At 45.9% G+C, this 20,005-nt stretch overlaps 2 protein-coding genes across 6 annotated transcripts; one reads left to right on the top strand and one right to left on the bottom strand.

Annotated features, from left to right (window-relative positions):
* Nucleotides 1–3,736: 3,736 nt before the first annotated feature.
* Nucleotides 3,737–18,653, top strand: SRSF5 (serine and arginine rich splicing factor 5). Of its 5 annotated transcripts, XR_009274898.1 has the most exons (9): nucleotides 3,739–3,864; nucleotides 4,291–4,434; nucleotides 4,611–4,681; nucleotides 4,896–4,991; nucleotides 5,335–5,404; nucleotides 6,702–6,775; nucleotides 7,095–7,205; nucleotides 7,359–7,665; nucleotides 18,634–18,653. XR_009274898.1 is itself a non-coding variant. In XM_058807972.1 (8 exons), exons 2-8 carry the CDS (start codon nucleotides 4,309–4,311, stop codon nucleotides 7,606–7,608), a joined length of 798 nt encoding a protein of 265 aa, XP_058663955.1. In that variant the 5' UTR covers nucleotides 3,737–3,864; nucleotides 4,288–4,308; the 3' UTR covers nucleotides 7,609–8,115. The 5 variants fall into 5 exon arrangements, 3 of the variants coding, with proteins under 3 accessions (XP_058663955.1, XP_058663956.1, XP_058663954.1); XM_058807972.1 differs by lacking the exon at nucleotides 18,634–18,653 and having other exon boundaries at nucleotides 3,737–3,864; nucleotides 4,288–4,434; nucleotides 7,359–8,115; XR_009274899.1 differs by lacking the exon at nucleotides 18,634–18,653 and having other exon boundaries at nucleotides 5,681–6,775; nucleotides 7,359–7,423.
* On the bottom strand, nucleotides 10,332–15,088 carry SLC10A1 (solute carrier family 10 member 1). The gene is made up of 5 exons (XM_058807970.1): nucleotides 14,691–15,088; nucleotides 13,757–14,003; nucleotides 12,651–12,829; nucleotides 11,554–11,750; nucleotides 10,332–10,498 (listed from the first exon to the last, which is right to left on the bottom strand). Exons 1-5 carry the CDS (start codon nucleotides 15,086–15,088, stop codon nucleotides 10,332–10,334), a joined length of 1,188 nt encoding a protein of 395 aa, XP_058663953.1.
* Nucleotides 18,654–20,005: the final 1,352 nt, after the last annotated feature.

Below are 20,005 nucleotides of genomic sequence, written 5' to 3'. Positions count from 1 at the left end.
ATTCAAATATTAACTCAAGGAAAAAAAACATCCTTTCCACTTTGTACCTGTAATCTTCATGCTGGACCAGGTTCCAGCTGCCCATGTGCAGCTGGCATAAATTAGCATAAAAGCTGACCTAAAGCTTGTTGCATTTATAGATAATGTAAAAATGTGATGGAGCATAAGGCCTTGTCATTATTACATTCCTTCTGGGATATGATCTGATGTGATGGTGCACTATTCTGTGGTCAATGTGCCTTCTGCTTCACAGAGTGGCAAACTGCAGAGACAGGCAGTGCCTTCTCCATGTCACAAGAGGGGATGATCAGTTCCTGCCTCTGCTCCTTCTTCCTGAGCCACAGCCATGGGACACACACTCACCTGAGCTAAAAGGTAAAGTCTGCAACTTCCCTGTTGAGCTACAGATCCCCCTGTACCTAAGGTACCTTCAGGACTAGCTTAATCCTGCTGCTGAGCTATAATTAATGGGATATTAATTATTACATTTGGCTAGGAAGGATGAGTGTGAGGAGCTGTTATCCAGGGCATTCTGGCAGTAGCCAGCTGAAACAGGGCTGGTGAGGCTGTGAGGGTCTGTCTGGGCTGTGGAAGAGCAGCCCTCAGTCAGGCTCCCTAACTCTACTGACTGCTCAGTGACACAGCCCCAGCGCAGCACGTTTCACCCTGAATTACAGTCTGCCAAAAAAAAAAAGATTCTACTAGCTAAATATACTTCTGCGTGGTGGGCAAGGGCTCTCAGCCTGGCACTAAGATACAAGAAATCTATATTTTTAGATCTGAGCAATTAAAAAGGCTTAGCTTTCCCAAAAAGTGGAAAAGCAAAAAAAAAAAAAAAAAAACCTGTGAAAAACTCATTTCTGAATGTGTTATTCTATTATTTTCTGGTAAATTTCCATTTTCTTTCTCCAAATATTTTGAAGAAAAGCAATTGGTGCTCAATGGTTAAATTCTCTATTCAGTGTTTGCTACCTACTTGAGACTTTTGTAAAGCTGTTCTTGAACCCTCGTTGCTTCTACTTTTGAGAGAGCTACACTTATGTAGCAGTAACAGAAATGTGTTAGTTTAGTTAGTCATGGAGTTTGGAAAAAAAACAGAACAGAGAGTTCATAGATAACTAAGAGTACAGGAAAGGAGAAAACAAAGAACAGTAGAGGAGAATAACACAGATAACCATAGTGGAAGAAGTAACAAATATATTCACCAGTAGCATTCATTCCAGAAGTCTGGCAGAACTGGGCAAAGTGCTGAGTCTCTGGCTACATGGCTTATACAGCAGCTTCACTGTGGATCTGTGGGACAGCAGGTTTTGTAGAGGGTCTTCAGCAATGCTAGGCAGTCTCTGAACTGGAGTCTCTTTTTTTCTCTCTTGTTCCTTGTTTCCCCTGTTTCCTCCTCCTCCCTGATTTAAAACTGTCTGTAGGGTGAGGCCATATAAACTTCCTGTATCCAGAGCATCCTGCAGCAAGTTATGCCACAGGTTACTATCAGTTGGTGAAGAAATACATCTTTTTGCACATTTTGACCTGGACTTCATTAGTTTCATTTGATTACTTTTTTAATTACTATTTTTTTAAATTTGGAAGAGACAGCAAAGAGTTTTTCCTTATCAACAGTTTTCCACAAGCAGACATTAATCGTATCTGGCTGAGAATTTGTTTCAACTTTCATTTAATCTTCTGCTGCCTCATGACTTTCTCACTTCCAAATAGTAACTGTATTTACTTAATTCCCTTGATTAATAAACTACAAGACTTTTAGCCTGTTTGTGTGGCTCTCAACAACCAGAACTGCGGGAATGTAGGAATATGGACACTACTGGGCTAGCCAGCAACAATAATTTTAACAAGGCCTAGGTGGTCTTCAGACAACCTCAAGCCAGAGGGAGGAATAGCACTGCCTGTTTACAGAAAACTTGGAGAAACTGGGTAGGAAACAGAGGTGCTTGCTCATGACCCTCACGCGAGAAATCCATGAGAGTAGAAGAGTATGTTGCCCTTTTGCTGGTAACAGACTTGGGTAACACAGGAATGTCCTAAAGAGGGATTGTTGTCTTCTGAATCTTCTCCTGAGTTTTGATGCTTTTCATCCAGTGTTCTGATGCAGGGAGAATTCTGCTTGGCAGTTACAAGGACAAGGCTTTTTAAACTGCAGCTTTGCACTGCTAAATTGGGCAGCTCTTCCTTAAATGGGCACTCCTGCCCCTTCCTCCCTTCTCTATTCAGTTTTGTTGAAACTGAAGTTATTTTCAGTTTTGTTTTTCTCTCACTACAAGCTGGTTTTCATGGAGGTTAAATTTCAGAAGTCTGCTTGCTGCCTTTTCCAGCACTACCTTTTGCTGGTTTAGCTTTGTGTACCAGTTCACTCTGAAGACAGAAGAGTCCTGGTGTTGACAGGAACAGAACAGCCTGTTCCCATGGCACCTGTTAAAGCACTGTAACTCTCTATGAAATTAGCACTCTTACATTCAGATGTGCCACCTAACATTTATCTTCCTCAGCAGGCAAAGATTATGATCCACAGGGATAATCACCAGCATTGTCTTTCCTTGCTCAAAGTCCTCCCTGTATTGCAGATTTTCCCATCTGTGCATCATCCTGGCTTTTCTCACAGACACTCCCTCTGCCCAGGACAGAAATCTGCATCTTTGGAACCCAAGAAAGAAGTGAGTGATGCTGACAGTGCCCTTACCAAACCTTTAGCTACATGGTAGCCTTTCTCATCACTGCATGCAGCAGAAATAACTTTCCCATTTTTGGAACTCTGCATGCTGTTGCAGTTTGAGGAGTGACTGTGGGGGCAGTCATATAAAGCTATGATGTCAGCACCATCACGTGCTGTATTGTTCCAGGGAAACAGATGTCGGTGACTAAGCACGAAAAAGAGAAATTCATCCCATAGAGGTCATTAATAGCAGCCCCTGGGTGTCACAAAGATGGGCCCCATCTTTGGAAGGGGTAGGGGCTGAGACTCAGGGCAGCATGGGACTTCAGGTGACAAGTCAGGAAAATGCTATTAAAAGGATCATACTGTAACTATCAAAATGCATCAAAAGAGGCAGCCTGGTGCAGCTGTAAGCCTGCTGGCTTTTTGTGTAGTCAACTGATCCAGCAGTGCACAAATCTGGCAAAGAGGGTCACAGAGTTGCAGCCTCTGTCTGTACTGGAAAACTAGTGGGTGTACCTTCAACTTCCAGATGTCTTCTTCATTTCAAATACCCCTTGGGACAAATACCCCTTGGGACAAACCCCTTGGGCTGCCTTTACTGCAGCCACCTAGAAGGCAAACAGATAAATTCTGCAGAATTATGTAAAATGGAGACAAAGCTCAGCTCTCTCCCTTGTCGTTAGACATTTGATTCCAAATGAGGATTTCAGCATATCAGAAGCTCCTTATATATTTTCCTCCCCTCGCTCTTGGTTTATCAGTAGCCAGAAACGCCTGAAGCAAGGCTTGCCCGCCCACGCGGGCGGCACAGGTTTTAGCCTGTTGTGTACGGGGCGAGTAAAAGAGCCCCGATGGTTGTGTTCACCCCTCAGCACAGCTCTCCCCGGCGCCCCAGGCTGTTTGTTTATCCCCGCTGCCGCCCCAACATGGCTCCGGCTGAGGGCGCCGGCGCGGCCCCCCCGCCCTGACCTGGATTCCCCGGGAAGGGGCGTGGTCACCGCCTCCGCCAATGGCCGCGCGGGGCGGCGCTGACGTGCGGGGCCGCCTCCATTTCGCGGCGCAGCGCCGGTGTTGCGCAGCACTCGGAGCCGTCTGTCGCCCGGAGAGGACGTATCCGCCCGACCGATCCGCCGATCGTCTGCCGCGCCACACCGCGCAGCCGTCCGGCTCGGCCTGCTCCGAGACCCACAGCCCAGGTTCGTAAAAGCTCCGGGTGCTTCCCCCAGAGCGGAGCGCGGGGGAAGCGGGGCGTGTGCGGTGCGGGGCGGGGCGCTTGTGCTGTGTGCCCGGCCGGCCCGCGGACCCCCGGCCGGCGTTGTCGCCGCTCCGTTCCGCTCGGAGCGGCAGGGTCTGTGCCGAAGGCGGGTGCGGCACAGCCGCCATTTTGTGGTAGAGCGATGGCGTTTGCTTTTCTTCTTCAGCTGGGCGGGCGGGGCCAGCTGGGCGGAGAGGCAGCTGGGCGGGGCCGGAGGCCCAGCGCCGGCTCCTATTGGGCGGGGGTGAGGCGGTGTCCGCCCGCCGCATTCCCATTGGCCCTTGTCGGGGGCGGGGCCGGCTGGCGCAGTGCGGCAGCGGGCGGTGCTGAGTCACCGGCGGGCCTGACGCGCCTGTCCCCGCAGCAGGGCCGCGCAAACACAGCCATGAGCGGCTGCCGCGTCTTCATCGGGAGGCTGAACCCGGCCGCCAGGGAGAAGGATGTGGAGAGGTTTTTCAAGGGGTACGGCCGCATCCGCGACATCGACCTGAAGAGGGGCTTCGGCTTCGTGGTGAGTGCGCCCTCTCTCCCTTCCCCACTCCCTTGGTGCTCGCTCGCGTTTGAGGTTTATGAAGGTCTTTCGAAAGAAAATCATGAACGTGCTCACCAAGGCACGCCACGTAGCAAATCAACATCTGCTCTTTCATTGGAATGTAATTGCTTGGTTTTATTGTCTTGGTTGTGCAGGAGTTTGAGGATCCGAGGGATGCAGATGATGCTGTTTATGAATTGGATGGAAAAGAACTTTGCAGTGAAAGGTGAGGTGCCTTATTTCATGGCTATACAACCTTGGGGGGGGATAAGGGTTGTATAAGTCAATTTGTAAAAGTAAATTTCACTTTGAATTGTGTTATCAGTATTGGTCAAACTATTTTGGTTTTGTTTGCTTTGTCTTTGTCCTGAGAATTACAACTGTGTATCAAAGAAGAAATATATAAAAACACGTGTTTTGTTATGTGTTTCTCTTCACAGGGTGACCATTGAGCATGCCAGAGCACGCTCGAGGGGCAGAGGCAGAGGGAGGTACTCTGACCGGTTCAGTAGCCGCCGCCCGCGCAGTGACAGGAGGTAAGTGCAGCTTTGACCCAGTGCAGCTTAAAAAAAGAATGGTTTGGGCTCAGCCCAGAGAATGTGAGCTGCAGTGAGCGATTAAAAGGTGTTATTTGCCTTTGAAGTCATTTGTTGTGGCAGCAGGATAGTGAAGATTACAGAACTTCTCAGATATGCCTGTCATCCTTACACTTCCTCCCTTAAGTACTTAATGCCTGCCCTAGATTGCTCGGGCCATTACATAGCTTAGGTTATAGTACTAATGATGATATGCTGATACTAGCTCTTACAGCACTCGTTAATATTAACATGGTTATATTGTATTTACTGATAGAACTCAGAATTGTTTGTTTCAAAACAGAAACGCCCCACCTCTGAGAACAGAAAATCGTCTCATAGTGGAAAATTTGTCTTCCCGTGTCAGCTGGCAGGTTTGTTGAAACATGATTATCTATTTTGACTTCATTTAATGGGTATGTAACGTAATGTAATTATTTTGGAAAACAATTAATTAAATTAAAACCTAATTTATTAAAATGTTTATGTGATTAATATGATTTTTAGTAATGTAACTTAAATATTTTAAATGAAAGCTAGTTAACGTTAATTCATAATAATAATACATTTATATGTTTGAGGATATATATTTATTTTTTTCTTGTTTTTAAAATCCATTTTAACCACATATTAAACCCTTTATTTGCCAGCCTATCTGTGTCGTTGGCCTTATGACGAGGAGTGCCTGTGGGTTATCCTAATCGTTCTGTGTTGGTCACTCTTGGTCGGGCCTGGTTGACTTTCCAGTCAGCTCCTACAATGTCACTTGGCCACCTCTAGATCTGTGTTTGCCGGTCTAGACGTAATCGATGCACTCCTTAAAGTGCCACATTGCAGCGGTCCCAGAGCGTTAACGAGATCTGATTCCTAAGTTGAGAGCTGTTCTTCCTGTAACGCTTCCGAATAACGAGGTCCTGGTCGAAAAGAGTTGAAAGATTGGAAATTAGGTGGTCGTTGGAATCCTGATCGCAGTAAAGTGGTCCTTGGTGCCATCAAGCATAGAGAATGGATCCATCCATAGTCTCCTGATAGGGAGGGCAGTGCGATTAATGGCTTCCATCGACTGGGTAGTGTTCGGCAAGTGGGTGGCGAAGAGCCAGTCGGGCATATGTCATGACGGTATCTCCGGTCGCTTAATGCAGTTTGCTGCTTGGCTAGCCTAGGGAAATGTTTATAAAGGTAAAGTAAACTATATTTTTAATGACATATGGGGCACAAAATAATTGGTGTTATGTAAATGTAATTTTGTATTCATATAAGACTTGTAATGTAAATGGAGACTGAAATAGTCCAAAAAATATATGGGTAGCATTTCAAAGTCAATTCAGTTGATATAAAAATGTGCTTTTTATTTCTTTTTTCTCTCTCTTTCTTTCTCTTTGCTACTTAAACTATAAAATCATTTTAGACTAATACTTACCTTAATGTTAAGACCCTTTTATTAGCATTTTGCTTAAAGCAATATGCTTTTCTCATTTATTTCGTGCCCTGATACAGATCATGATACAGATAATGCAGTTTTGATTACAAGTGTGGCAGTTGCCATGTTTGTGATTTATCTAACAACTTCTCTTTCAGTAGTCATAAGTTTCTTTTGTTTGCTTTAAGCTACTTTTGTATAAGTAAATGTTCATTTCACTTCTTTGCGTAACAAAAGTGGTCTTATGTTAGGATCTCAAAGACTTCATGAGGCAAGCCGGGGAAGTAACCTTTGCAGATGCACACAGACCTAAGTTAAATGAAGGGTAAGCCTGTCAAGTGATCTCTTGAAAGCTGTAGATTAACCTGTATGTGTAATGTTTGGGGAGGGAAGCTGGCTACTTTCAGTGTCAGCAGCTGTTCATGGCTTAATTTAGCTACCCTTTGAAAATGTACATAGGAAATGTTTGGGGAGGGGAATTTTTCATGCTTCAGTGATGACAAAGGATAATTACACTGAGCAGTGTAGGTTTTGGGGTTTTGTTTGGTTGGTTTTTTCCCACTGTAAATTTTCCTTTTATTGGTAACTACAACCTGTAATAGTGAGCTTTGTTTGTGGTTTTTTTTTTTTTTTTTTTTCCATAGGGTGGTTGAATTTGCCTCTTACAGTGATTTAAAGAATGCTATTGAAAAGCTTTCTGGTAAAGAAATTAATGGAAGGAAAATCAAACTAATTGAAGGCAGCAAAAGGCACAGGTATGGATTTCTACTCTTAATAATGCTTAAACATTCAGTGAGGACCTTTGGAGTCAGTGGGCAGGCAGCCAAGCTGGAGGGCTGTGGAGTGCGTGGCTGGGGCCGTGGAGTTCCGTGGCTGGCACTGAGCGGCGCTCTCTGTTGGCTCCTCAGTAGGTCCCGGAGCAGGTCACGGTCACGCAGCAGGAGCTCCTCTGGCTCGCGCAGCCGCTCTCGTTCCCGCAGCCGCAAGTCCTACAGCCGGTCACGCAGCAGGAGCCGCAGCAAGTCGCGGTCAGTCAGCAGATCTCCACTGCCCAGCAAGAGCCAGAAACGGGCTTCTTCCAGCAGATCCAAATCTCCGTCATCCGTAGACCGGCAGAGGTCTAGATCGAGGTCCAGATCTGTTGATAGTGGCAACTGAACTATAAATAACTTGCCCTGAGGGCCCTTTTTTAAACCATACTTGCTAAAACTTGTGGTAAGTATGTGACTTTCTGTGGGAAAGGGTTTGGATGGGGAGAGGGGAGGGAAAGGGGAACTTTGTAGATGTGGACCATGGTGGGAAGGGTTATTGACTAATTGTATTAAATGTTTTTGATAACCCTTTTCTTGCTCACATTTTTTGTGAATGTCTGAAGTGTATAGTTTGTGTATATTGGCAGAGCTCTTTATAACTAAACCAGACAAATTCTTTTGTACTCTAAAGTCATCGGAACACTTAATTCTCAGTATATTCAACTGTGAATAGCAACTGAAAGCATTGATGTCTCAGACTAATAGTTTTAGACTTCTAAGAGAGCTCTATATGTGCTGTACATAAAGCTTTATTTCAGAGGGTATTTTTTTGTGCTTTTGAGACATTGTTTCAGCTATAGGTCAGCAGATTAAGTGCTGATCGGTACTGGTAATAAAACTTTATTTTAAAATATTTTCATTTAATAAGACTTGCACTACACTAAGAAAATGCCCATTTCACTGCCCTGTGGTAATAATATTCTAAAAAGCACTCTTATTTCTTGATACCTAAGAATGAATAGTTCAAATAAAGTATAAAGAAACATTTCTGCTTCTAGTTTGTTTCTTGTTGTTAATAAAGTGGTTGTGACTGTGTTAAAATGTTTCCTAAAAGTGGAGCTGTGCCAAAGTGATAACTGTTTTGGACAGGGATGAGAATTAGCATCCTTCTAAATACATTGTGTGATGTTCTTGGTTGTCTCTGTGTTCTGAAATAAGAACATGGATAATCAGACTGTCATAGTTCATAGCAAAAAGTGGAGTGGATGAGTCATTTAGCTTTTAATGACTTGGGATAATAAGTGTGGAGTGTTAAAGACATGTAGTCAGCATTCTTCCTTAGTGTATTTGTGCATGTTTGTATGAGAACACTGAAGTGTCCATAAACCATTTTTGTGAGCATTAGTTCTCATTCTGGGGGAAGAGGGATTTTTAAGTCGGTGGGTGGGAGTAATGCAGTAGTAGTACCATGAGGGTTTATGTTTTAGTGTTTGTGCCTTCCAGTTGCAGCAGTTCTCTGCAGTCCTTGTATTTCTCAAGCCCTTCCCCACAAGAACTTAAGAATTTGTTTTTTTAAATAATGTGTTTTCTTATAAAGTGCTTTACAAAGCTATTCTAGTAATCTGTAGAAACCTTTAAAAAGATCATTGTAGCCTAGGCTCAGATTTGGATAGATCGTGGGAAGTGCAAGGTGGTTCCTCTGGGAGCCAGGAGGTTGGGTGTTTGGCCTCTGCAGCCCTGCTGCCTTTTCTCCCTGCTGCTGCAGAGTTCTCAGGTACCAGGCTCAGGAAGGAGGAGGAGCTCTTGTACTGCGTGGGTCTGTCTGTTGAGGTGGCACTCAGGCACTCCTGAGAGCAGGCCTGGGAAGGGGGTAGGATCCACAGTTAACTGGGTTGTTACCACTCAGCTTTGGGGAATGGGAGGCTTCATTCTCAGAGCCTTAGTGGTGCAGATGTTCATCCCAAGAGGTGTCTAGTAAGAGGGCTCTAACGTGCAGGGGTAAAGATAGCATTCACACTCATCAGGGTTGGAAGGTCAGCTGTGTAGAGATCTTGAGTCGGTCATCCTAACTTGGATGATGATAGGCATCTGTGTCCAAGTGGGACTTGGCTTCCACTGGAGCCCAAGTGGCTGAAAGCACTTGCATGGGATGAAAGGGATCACGGACTTCTTTCAGGCTAAATGTGAAGTATTATCTGCTCCATAAATCATTGTTCCGAATTGTGTTTTTAGACCACACCACTTGCTGTGCAAGCAGCATGAGCAGGTGCCTGCATTATCCCTAGGGAGCTGGCTCTTGAAATGATGAGCTTCCTGTTCAATTCCCAGGCTTTGCAGTGTGGAGGCTTATGTTGATTCCTGGCATAAGAAATGATGCTGTTTATTTATTGTAGGTTCTTGGTACAAACCAGTTTATTCTTAATTAAGATGAACTCCTTTGGGTTACAAGGCATAGTCTGGACATGGGAGATGTTGATGCCAGTCTTTTCTGGTACTGTGTGTGTAGTGTGACCATACCTAGGTGGTGTCTAGAACAGGTGTGGTGTTGAGTTCAGTGACTGCTACAAAAGAAGGCATGTTTAAGGTTCATCTGGTGTTGGAGGTACAGCTTGCTGGGCCCAAACTCCGCATACAAAGGCAGTTTGTAGCCATGATCGTGATTTGTGTGGCCTCTGCTCTGGGGAATCAGTGGTACCACATAGTACCTGTTGGAGGATGGGAGAAACCAACAGCCCATGAGCTTGCTTGGCTGTGCATTTGATCTCACTGGCTTCTGCATGAAGAAACTTCACAACTCATTCTGGGTCTGTTAAAAAGAATTACATTAATCTGCAGTGATATTGTCAGGATCTGCTTGCATTATGTGCCAGCAGGACAGTTACAGGTAAGTGAAATTAAGAAAGGCAGTGATTTACTTACAGGTAAAACTGGGACAGTCACTGGGCATATTTTTCAGCTGTCCTAAAGGGTTGTCACAATGACTTTGAAGTCACTGAAAGTCTCCTCTCTGGTCTGACAGAGTGAGGCTTAGTCTGGAGCAAAGTCTCTGGGGAATAACCGTGGGTGCAGATGGCTCGGTGGCTGCTGTGAAGTGAGCGTATCGATAGGTTTGACAGAACAGCTGGAGACCTATGAGCTGGCTGCAGAAGGTGGAGCTTGGAGGGTTGTGAGAGCAACTGCTGCAGAATCCATATATTGTTTTCCTGATTTTCCACTGTTTCTGCAATGTCTTAACACTGATTTCATTTCTTGAACTCTAAATGTGTCCACACCTGCACAGATAATTTTTGCTGCATCTGAAGAGAAAAATGTGACAATAGGCAATTCTGAAACCAGGTTAGGGAAAGATTGTGTTAACTACAACTGGAAATACTGGGTAATTTAAAAAAAGAGGAAGGAACTTATGATTCCTGCTGAAAGACTGAAGCCATTTTGCTTCCAGTCAATTATGACCCAGAGGCTGGAATACCACTTTTTTGTTACAGTCTTGCCAGCACCTGCATGTCTGTTTCCAGTATCAACTGCTTTGCTCTGAACACACCCAAGGATCCAAGTGAGTGTGTTTTCCCCCCCATTAAGTTGCCCTCCAGCATAGCTGTAAGATGTGGTGAAGTGATGCTGAAGCAGCTCTGTAGCAGCTACTCCACTGCATCTCTCTCAAGGCAGTGGAGAAAAGTACTGGCAGCATCAGAGGGATGGTGGGTGGAGGATCTCATTCACCCATCTGTGCAGTCACCTGAGCTTGGAATTAGGGACCTCCTGGAGTTGGAGATGAGTCTATTTCACATCTGTACCAATATTGTATATATTTTAAAATGAAGTTTCAATCTCTTTATGTATTTTTAATGTACTTTTCTAGCAAAAGATCCAAATGTTTTGTTCCTTTGGCTGCAGTATTTGGCAGTTCTGTCCTCTCAGGGAATCACTTAACAGCTTGAAGCAAAGCCTGGGATTCGTTGCATCAAAGAATATGTAATGTTTTTGTGTAGTTTTAGCCACACGCAAACACCTCTGTTCTTTGCAAGTGCTTAGTGCCAGTCATGACTTTTCACAGGGTATTCACTGTAGCCTAAAGCACCAGACTGTGAAAACCTGAGCACTGGTAGTTTTGATAGTATGTAGCTGTGTGAAACATCCTGCTCATGCAAGAAGTCAGTGGAATTTCTAAGGTGTTCAGTTACCTCAGAATTTTTGACTCTGATTTGAATTTAATGTGCTGGGTATGTAATCTCTAGTTAAAGAGCAACTGGATTCTGCCTTTATAAAGCAGTGATGCATTGGTTGTTGCATTGTAAGCATGTATGGCTTAGCATGGAAAGTATAAGAACTAAAGGAGCAAAGCTGTACTTGCCATTGGCTTGCTTTATTCTGTCATGGATCCGAAAGACCAGGATGAGCAGAAATCTTTCTCCAAGCTGGAACAGCAAGTAGAGCAGTGGGAAGAAGTACAGGGGGCCAATGATCTCTGGGGCAAAGGCAACCTTGAGGATAGCTAAGCCAAGCTGTACGTTCTGGCAGCCAGTTTCCATGCACACTGTCCGTCTGCACCTGAGGGAGTAAAATAGATTACAGATTTAAATTGCTTCCAAGCAACTGAAACAGAGCCCTGCCTACCTTGCTGGTGCACTTCCTGTGGCTAAAAGCTGCTCTGTCAGGAACAGCACTGCAGTCCCAGAAGGTTTTGCCTCCTGCTCCATTGGCAATGGGCAGACACAGATCATGTTACAAATGTGAACTTTGTTCGTAATGGCGTGGGAGGCCTTGTGTCCTGCTCTGGACTCTGCAGCTTCCTGCAGAGAAGTAATCTGAAGTGGTAAGAGTCCAACATATGAAGGTTTAAAGTCTAGGAGGATTCCTGGTTTATGTAGGACAAGGAGGAGCAGGTTTTATATGTCAGGTTTTCATTCTAAATTCCTGGGGCTGGAGCAGAGAATGCACTGACTGATCTGAGGTAGTAACAGCTGGGGAATAATTGTGTCACTTGGGGTTTGAGCTCTGTTGGTATTTCTCAGTTGTTTTGCATTTGGGTTTTTTCTTGGAACTAATTTTTTCCCCCAGCTTCGTTACCAAGAGCACAGGGTGGTAATATGTTTAGCAGGTCACTTGTGGCCTTAAGCCAAAACCATCCATCTACTTGTTCAGTGAACCTTCCATGGTGATCAGGTGCCTATGCCAAAGACACCTGCTTAGCTATTCCTCCCCTCTCAGCTAAGCCAAGCAGAGGTTAAAGTAATTTCTCTTCCCACTCAAGCTGTGGAGTCACTGGCTTGGGACCAGCTTGTACTGTCTGGTTGTATTCCTAGATCCTATTTTGGGTGAATGGGGTCAGTGTTCTACTGAAGTATATTCCTAAAATTCACATTTTCACCATTGCTCCACAAAGCAGAGCTGCCAAATCTCTCTGTTCCTGATGAGAGAGAGAGGGGAGGGAGGTGTGGAAGAACATACCGGTCATCAAGCTTGAAGGCTGCAGAGACAGCATAGCCCAGCAGGAATCCAGTAAGGGGCATTAAGGCAGAAGTTCCCAGGAGAGGTGGTGACAAGACAACCATGATACAGCTTCCCATATTGGCCACAGACAGAGCAATTACAGCAGCAGATGACAGTAGAAGCATAACCATCCCTGCCTAAAGTAAAAGTGATTGACAAGAGAGAAATCCCCAGCAAAATTTGCCTCAGCTGTTAGAAGCCGCTGTACCCAGTTCTCTGTCCATCACGTGAAGTACACAGAGGGCATAAGTGCCTTTCATTTACATACTTGTTATCAGTAGTCAACAAGAGACCATCCTGGGCTAGTACCAAGAGAGACCTTAAATAACCAAATACCTTTCTAGTCTATGTGCAAAATGTCTGCTCTCTCTGCACAAGCTGCTTGTTTCTCAGGCATTGCTACTTGTCTCTGTCCAGATCCCTTTGTGGCTTTAGTCTACCCCAAGCAGGTGCTGAGGAAACCACTTCACTCACAGTTAGAGCCTAGCAGAGTTCTTGAGTTAGACAATGGTGTATCTGGTTGTCTGGATTTCTGTTTTGCTGTTTAAATGCCTGATGTATAAAGGAGGCAGGGATGTGATTCCAGGCCCTAAGTGGGCACTTGGTGATACAGTGGCTTCTGTTGGATAGGTATCTCAACAAATTAAGCAGCAATTTTGTGATTTGATTTTTGCCTCGTGCTAGAGAACAGTGGATTGGTTTTAATCTGTTTTGGGGCGGCTATTGTTTGGTTGGTTGGTTTTTATCTGGGTTCTGCTTTCGTAGCAGAAGTAGTTGAGGGCAGTGCCTGTGATGTTCATTAGTGCTGATGTAGCAAAAAACTTCCAAAGTTAAAACTGAAGCAAAAGGGGAATGTAGGAAGTTGGCTACAAAGTGTTTGCCTGGAAAAGATGGATTACTTCTTCTTGGGCAACTTTTTTAACAATTAAAGTGGTGAAGTGCTTGTCTTGAGCTCTATCCTCAACCCTTTCATTGATTTGTGTCATGTCTTAGAGAAGTTAATATGTCTGTGATTCTATTTTTGAGAACTTCCTCAAGGGCCTTGATTGGCACAGGATACTTACCTTGGTGATAAAGCCAGTGTACTGTGGTTTCTTCTCATTCAAGATGATGCGAGTGGCACAGGGGATTAGCGTCAGCACCAGGGAGGTGATTATTCCTTTGTAAGGTACCTTGCCCTCCAAGTCACCCTCAGACAGTCCTCCCAAGTACAGGTACAGAAGCAGTGGCATTAATCCAATTGCCAGGACCATGGAGCATGCGGTCATTACAACACTGAGATGAAGAAACGACCCCTCAGTGGAAGAACAACTCTTTTTAAAAATGGAATATGCTAATCTGATTACTTGCCTGGACAGATGATTTTAATAGAAGACTTTACCTTGCTTTTTCCCAACTTGTCTCTGAGATCTCCACAACATCACTGTCAGATTGTAGAAGGATGTGATACGAATGGAGAAGGGAGAAGATGACTCAAGTTTCATGCTGAGAAAGGGTACATACATACCCATGACAAGGGTACAGTTCACATTTCAGAAATTCACTACTGAGAGAAAAAGTAATACTTTGTATTTTTGTGCTGTATCTTGCTTATCACTAGGGTTTGTTGGAGAGTGGTGTTCTGCTAGTTCAACATTTCTCACTGATGCAGCCTCTTCAGGCAGCGTGATCAGTGCACACAGAACTGCATGTGTGCAGTTCTGACACAGCATATATATATATGCTATATGTACTGCTACATGGAGATGAAAACGTGTTCCTGCACCCATGTTATCAACAACAGCATGCCAATGATTCAGAGAAAGGTACAAAGTGCCATTGTAAAACAGGGACAAATGAACTTTTTGAGCAATATGGGTGCTTTAAAAATGTTTTGGATTTAGCATTTCAGTCTTTGTCCAGCTTCTCAGGGCCTCCTAATGTTGATTAAATTAGTTTCTGAACCAGCCATATAACTAGATTAGCCTGGACAATGGACATGTACATAGCTTTCCTTACCTGAGGTTCATGTCCCCTCTCAGTGCCAGGCTAAAGATGTTGGAGAGGTTTCCCCCTGGGTCACAGAGGAGGATGGCCAGGGATTCTGGGGTTCCCAGCTGGAAGAGCTTGCCCAATATGAATGCTGTCAAGGGCATGATGCTGTACTGAGCCAATATGGCTATTGCCACACCTTTAGGTCTCCTGAGGTGAGTTGTGATCTTGGCTATCTCCATTGTACATCCCAGAGACACCATGATGACCAGGAGGACCACGATAAGGATTACATTCAGGGCTGTGTCCATAGCCTGCTGTCCAAATGCAAAGGGTGGTGCCAGACTGGTCAGGGAGGTGCTGCTCTGCATGCAACCTGGGCTCCAAAGTTCTGGGCTATCAAAAGCTCCCTTGGTCTTGTTCATCCTGCTGAGGGGTTAGGAGGTCCCTTCTTCTGTAAGTGGCTGGGAAGGTGAGGGAAGAATTGATTCAAAAGTCCAAATAACATTAAATTAATGGAAGCAAAACATGAGCTCTCTTTCAGGACACCACTCTTAGCCTTCAGCACCTGTTGAAACAGAAATCTGCATTTAGAGCAATCAGCTGTGAACCCCATTCATTTTGGAAATATACTGTGCAGTTTGTTTATCTTCTGCTCTGGTCCTCCACTTCCTCCAGCATCTACCCTCACAATGAGACAGCTGGTGAGAGTAAGAGGAAGAGAGCTCAAGGTGGGTAGAGAAGACAGGTAAAGATGGGCACTTCATACAAAGGAAAAGGAACCAGAGCTCCTCTCATTCACAAGATACTGCTGAGGCCAATACTTGAAAACATGATGCATCCAGGGTACTTTGTTTTTAATGAGATTATAAAATACTTATTCTTCTGGCCATAAATAAAGCTTTTGATAGTGAAGTCTAGGAAGATATTACTATGCAGATGAGTAATTTCTCTAGTAAACTCTTAGGGGCCTTCAGATCTCTTTTCCTGATGTGTTAAATCTGCCACTGTTTAGAAATATTTTAGTTGCATATAGGAATTAATTCTCCAAGCCTTACCAACTTTGAAAATATTATTCCCTCCTTGGTGCTGAGGGAAAGTCCTGCTGGTAGGTACCTCAACTGACCTCTGCAGTGCAAGGCTGAGGCCCATGGGCACAGCAGTGCTGCATTCAGGGCCTGGGGTGTTCTGCACTGTGATCCAGCTGGGGCTGCAGACATCACACAGACTGTCCAAGCAAAGCCAAAGAGGCAGCTGTTCCCCAGTCCAGATTGGCACCTGCCCTGTGTTTTCAAGGCTGCACGGCATGACACACACTCAGTGCTGTGGTGTGCAGGGAAGCAGGGCCTGGCAGCTGGTGCTGGGGCACAAAGAGGGACTGGAAAGGTGGCTGATCCTCCAGCTTCTGCAAGGGTGACTGCTGCTCATCCTGCCACTGCTCCCTGTCCCTGGCTGTAATACGGGATGGGCTTCCCTACACCTGCCATGCCCTCAGGTGTCATACTTCCTGATCCCTCAGCAGGTTTTGCCTTCATCTAAGGCAGTTATTGCCCTCAGATTAGTCATCCCCTAGGTCAAGGGAGTGACTCTAGAAACAGAGCTGAGCATGTTAAACCAGAGCAAAATGGATGCTGTTACCTTAGTGCCAGTGGATGCAGCTGTAGGAAGCTTTGGCAGATCACCCGCTGCTCCATCCTTTCCTGGCTGGGCTTGGTGAGCTGTAGTACTCTTCAGTCCTCCAGCTTCAAGAAAATCCCTCTTGGTAAAATCCCATCTTCTGCTTGCAGGGTATAAAGCCTGGGTCTAAAAGAGCCTCACAGAGAGGGAAGTTGCTGTTCTTTGATAGTTGTACTACCAGGACTGAGGAAGGGATTTTAACTGGGGAGATTTGCTGCACTATGGCTGAGCTCTAATTCCTTTGCTGAAGGGCATTATGATGCTGCAGTAGCATGTCCATTGCTTCTATTCATCTGGGAGTTCAGCAGGCTCGGCCTCTGCAGCCCTATTGCTCTGGAAACATTGCTGGAGGCAGGCAGGAATGTCAGGGCTCTGTGTTCCTCCCCACTTGCTCTTGCTTTGGTTGGGAACTTTGTTTTCCAGGCTGGCAGCCAGGCCAGAAAAGCACCAACAACAGCTCAGGAGGTCAGCACAGTCATCCCCATGGGAAGGAGCAGTACCTGTGGCTCTCAGTGGCTCTGCACATCCATGCCCATGGCTTCTCCTACACCCTTGTGAGCACCACACTGCCCTTCTTGGGGACAAGGGGCCCTTCAGTAAGTCACAGATGGTGCCTTGAGGCCCCTGTGTCACTGTGGTGGCACAGTTGTGCCTTGGCTCACTGCTGGGCTCTGGATGAGCAGGTGGGGCGAGGAGCCCTGCAGCACTGTGTGCAGTTTGATTTTCTGTAGGCATCTGCAAGACTACCAGGCACAAGCAAGGGCTGCCCAAGTAGTACATGGGCAAGATCCATACAAATTAAGATAAAGTGCAGGAGCAAAGCCCACAGCAATTCTTTATCCCTCACTTAAAGAGTTTTTCCCCTGTGAATCCCCAGCAATCTTCCTAAAGAAATGCTTGGTTTTCACCATGTTTGTCTTTCAGCTGTGTGCTGAATTTTGTAAGAAAGAATGAGTCAAGCCAAGCAATAAAGTGCTTATAAAGTGCTACTGCCTCAGCAGCACCTGCTCTTCCCCTAAACCTGAGCTAGGTTTTAAACTCTTTTAAAACCTAGCTCAGGTTTTTAAAATGACAATGTTCTAATATTCTCACCTTTTCTAGGACTGTAGAATAATGTTTAAATGACTCTAATAATTTTAAAAATGCCTGTTAGTTGTTCAAGCATTCCTACTGGTTCCTGGTAGTTAATGGAGGAAACACCACAGGAGCCAAGGAAGAGACTGGTTGAAGAAATTAGGATCGTTATTTCACCTTGGTTCATGCTTGTGCATCTAGTTATTTGACGTGGGCACCAGAGCTGGGAGTTTGCATTGAAGTGTGGCCAAAGAGCTGCATCTCAGCTGTAAAGCCGCTGCTCCCGGCGGCAGGGCCTGGGTGGCAGGATGGCTGAGGGAAGGCTGGAGGAAGGAGTGCGCTCCCACTGCCGGGCAGCGGGCCCGGGAGTCGCACCTGGGGCCCAAGGACCCGCCTTGCCTTAGAGGACGCGCTCGCCTTGCAGGAGCCGGCTGTTTAACCCCTGGGCAAAGCGCGCCCTTTCCGTGCTTCGGCCGCTCCCTGGAAGGGCTCAGCTCCTGAAAGGCAAACTCCCAGCTGCCCTTACAGTGCTGTCCGCCTTTCAGTGCGAGCTGAGGGGCGCTGCAGCAGCCGGGCCCGCGGGAGGGCACTGAGGGCTCAGGGGCGCTGCAGCAGCCGGGCGGGAGCAGGGCTGGCCCGCGGGAGGGCACTGAGGGCTCAGGGGCGCTGCAGCAGCCGGGCGGGAGCAGGGCTGGCCCGCGGGAGGGCACTGAGGGCTCAGGGGCGCTGCAGCAGCCGGGCGGGCGCAGCGCTGGCCCTGACCTGGCTCGGCTGCCGCGGCGGGTCCTGCCCGGCCGGTGCCGCTGGAGGGCAGTGATCGCATGCCCGGAGAGCAGAGCTCACCGCCCAAAACACACCGCCCAACGATTGCTTAGATCGCCTTGACCGAGTAAGATATTCCAAATTCACAGGTACGGTCTAATGCAGCAGGCATCAAGCGACGCTTAGCAAGCCGGAGGCATTGAAGGAAGTGTTTAAAAAAAGAATGAGAAAATGTATACGACTTTGCAGACTTCCTGTTGGAGCTCAAAATGAACTGTGTTGAGGATTTTTTTTTTTTAAGGAGTTAGCACTTCATGCTTTTATAATGCAGCTTCATAAATTCCTCTGATATTTAAAAAATGGTTTATGCGCCCCTTTCAGTGGGGGGGGGGGGGGGGGTTGAAGTCTGATTTCTTAGTTTGCAGCTGGGATCATCATCTCTCCTGTGTTTTTACAGAATTTAACATAACTTGAACTTAGTCTAGTGGCTGCCTAAAGGCCCTGTTTCAGCAGATGTGCCCAACAGGAGCAGTGGTGCTTGATTATGTCAGGTTTCACACTGTTGGCCCACAATACAAGACATGTCTTTGACCTCTGATGCCCACATTTTGCTCAGGTAAGATTTGTGAAAACAGTGGGAACTGTACTGTTATGTGCTTGGCTAATCAATTTGCTAATTTCTGGGTGATTTTGTAGCACTTTGCCCACCACAGCCCTGCCCACATGTGGGCACTATGCTGGAGTGGGAATGGAGCAAGGAGAGCTTCTGCAGAGACAATCATGACCTGGCATGACTTGTTCCAGCTGTGACTGAGGGCTTTGTCCCAGCTGGAGACCCAGGGTGGTCTCATCCATGTCAGCCAGAGCATGCCTCTGTTGGCCAGCAGTGAAAAAGAAGCTTGCTCTGATGCCTCTTCTCTGTCAGATTATTTTAAATTTGAGTTTGCTGGGCAGGTAGGCATTGTTTATACCCTGAGCAGTTTAGGAAACTCTGTAGAAAGAAATGCTGCTCCCAAGAGCATGAGATGCTTCAGTCATTTAGACCAACATTTCTATCATATCAGTACACTGAATCTCCCTCTGAATTTCTTGAGCAAGGCTTTCCACCAGCACTGGGAAATATCTAAGGGCCTTGGTGAGTGGGAAGGGCCTTACCCCATCCTTCCAGTGGTGATACTACCCTGAGGATTTTAAGTTATTCCAGACAGAGAGCTCTGGAGAATGGTTATGTGCATGGTAGGCAAGCCCAGGTTGCCATGGATTTCTGGCTGCTGTGATAGATTTTTTGTTTCCCCAAGGAACCTGTAGCAGTGGCCACTGTGACAATACATGGCAAAGATTGTTTTCCCTTGGTGGGAAGCAAACTGCAGGTCTGAGGCAGAAACCCCCCTGCTGATGGGTTGAGGGGAGCACTGGGGGCAACCCATCTTCCCAGATACAAAGGACGTCTCTGTTTTTCCTACCTCTGCCTGCAGGAAGGGTGTCAGTGTGGTGTTGAAGCAGGTTCACCTCAAGGGCAGATTTTTTATGAAAAACAATATAGAAGGAAGTCTGTTCATGTCTGTGATGCTTATTTTTCTCTGTAGGAAGAGATATTTTTATTGTCCATTGTAGTTATTTACTATGTAATTAGTGAATCTAGTTAATCTTGAATGTTTCATTTCTTTAGGGACCAGATGTCAAAGATAGCTTCCGAAAAACTGGACAGCTTAAGTTTTCTTGCAACTTTGATAAAATGGTGTCAGCAGGACATTTCCCTAAACCTGTCTCCAATCTGTATAGCCTTGACTATTGCTCTTAGTTTCAGAGGAGAAATGAGCATTAACTAC

Source organism: Ammospiza caudacuta, chromosome 6 (assembly GCF_027887145.1).
Source record: "Ammospiza caudacuta isolate bAmmCau1 chromosome 6, bAmmCau1.pri, whole genome shotgun sequence".
Lineage (NCBI taxonomy): Eukaryota > Metazoa > Chordata > Aves > Passeriformes > Passerellidae > Ammospiza > Ammospiza caudacuta.
The sequence above is the reverse complement of the archived record's forward strand: the minus strand, read 5'-3'. Positions and strand labels throughout refer to the sequence as shown.

Excerpts from the sequence above, each read along its gene's own strand:
- SLC10A1 (XM_058807970.1), bottom strand. The coding sequence starts at position 15,088 with ATGAACAAGACCAAGGGAGCTTTTGATAGCCCAGAACTTTGGAGCCCA. Across the intron at positions 14,004-14,690 it reads AGAGGGGACATGAACCTCAG|TTGTTCTTCCACTGAGGGGT; the intron begins GTAAGGAAAGCT and ends TTTTAAAAAGAG. Across the intron at positions 12,830-13,756 it reads ACACTGGCTTTATCACCAAG|GCAGGGATGGTTATGCTTCT; the intron begins GTAAGTATCCTG and ends CTTTTACTTTAG.
- SRSF5 (XM_058807972.1), top strand. The coding sequence starts at position 4,309 with ATGAGCGGCTGCCGCGTCTTCATCGGGAGGCTGAACCCGGCCGCCAGG. Across the intron at positions 4,435-4,610 it reads AGAGGGGCTTCGGCTTCGTG|GAGTTTGAGGATCCGAGGGA; the intron begins GTGAGTGCGCCC and ends TTGGTTGTGCAG. Across the intron at positions 4,682-4,895 it reads AAAGAACTTTGCAGTGAAAG|GGTGACCATTGAGCATGCCA; the intron begins GTGAGGTGCCTT and ends TTCTCTTCACAG.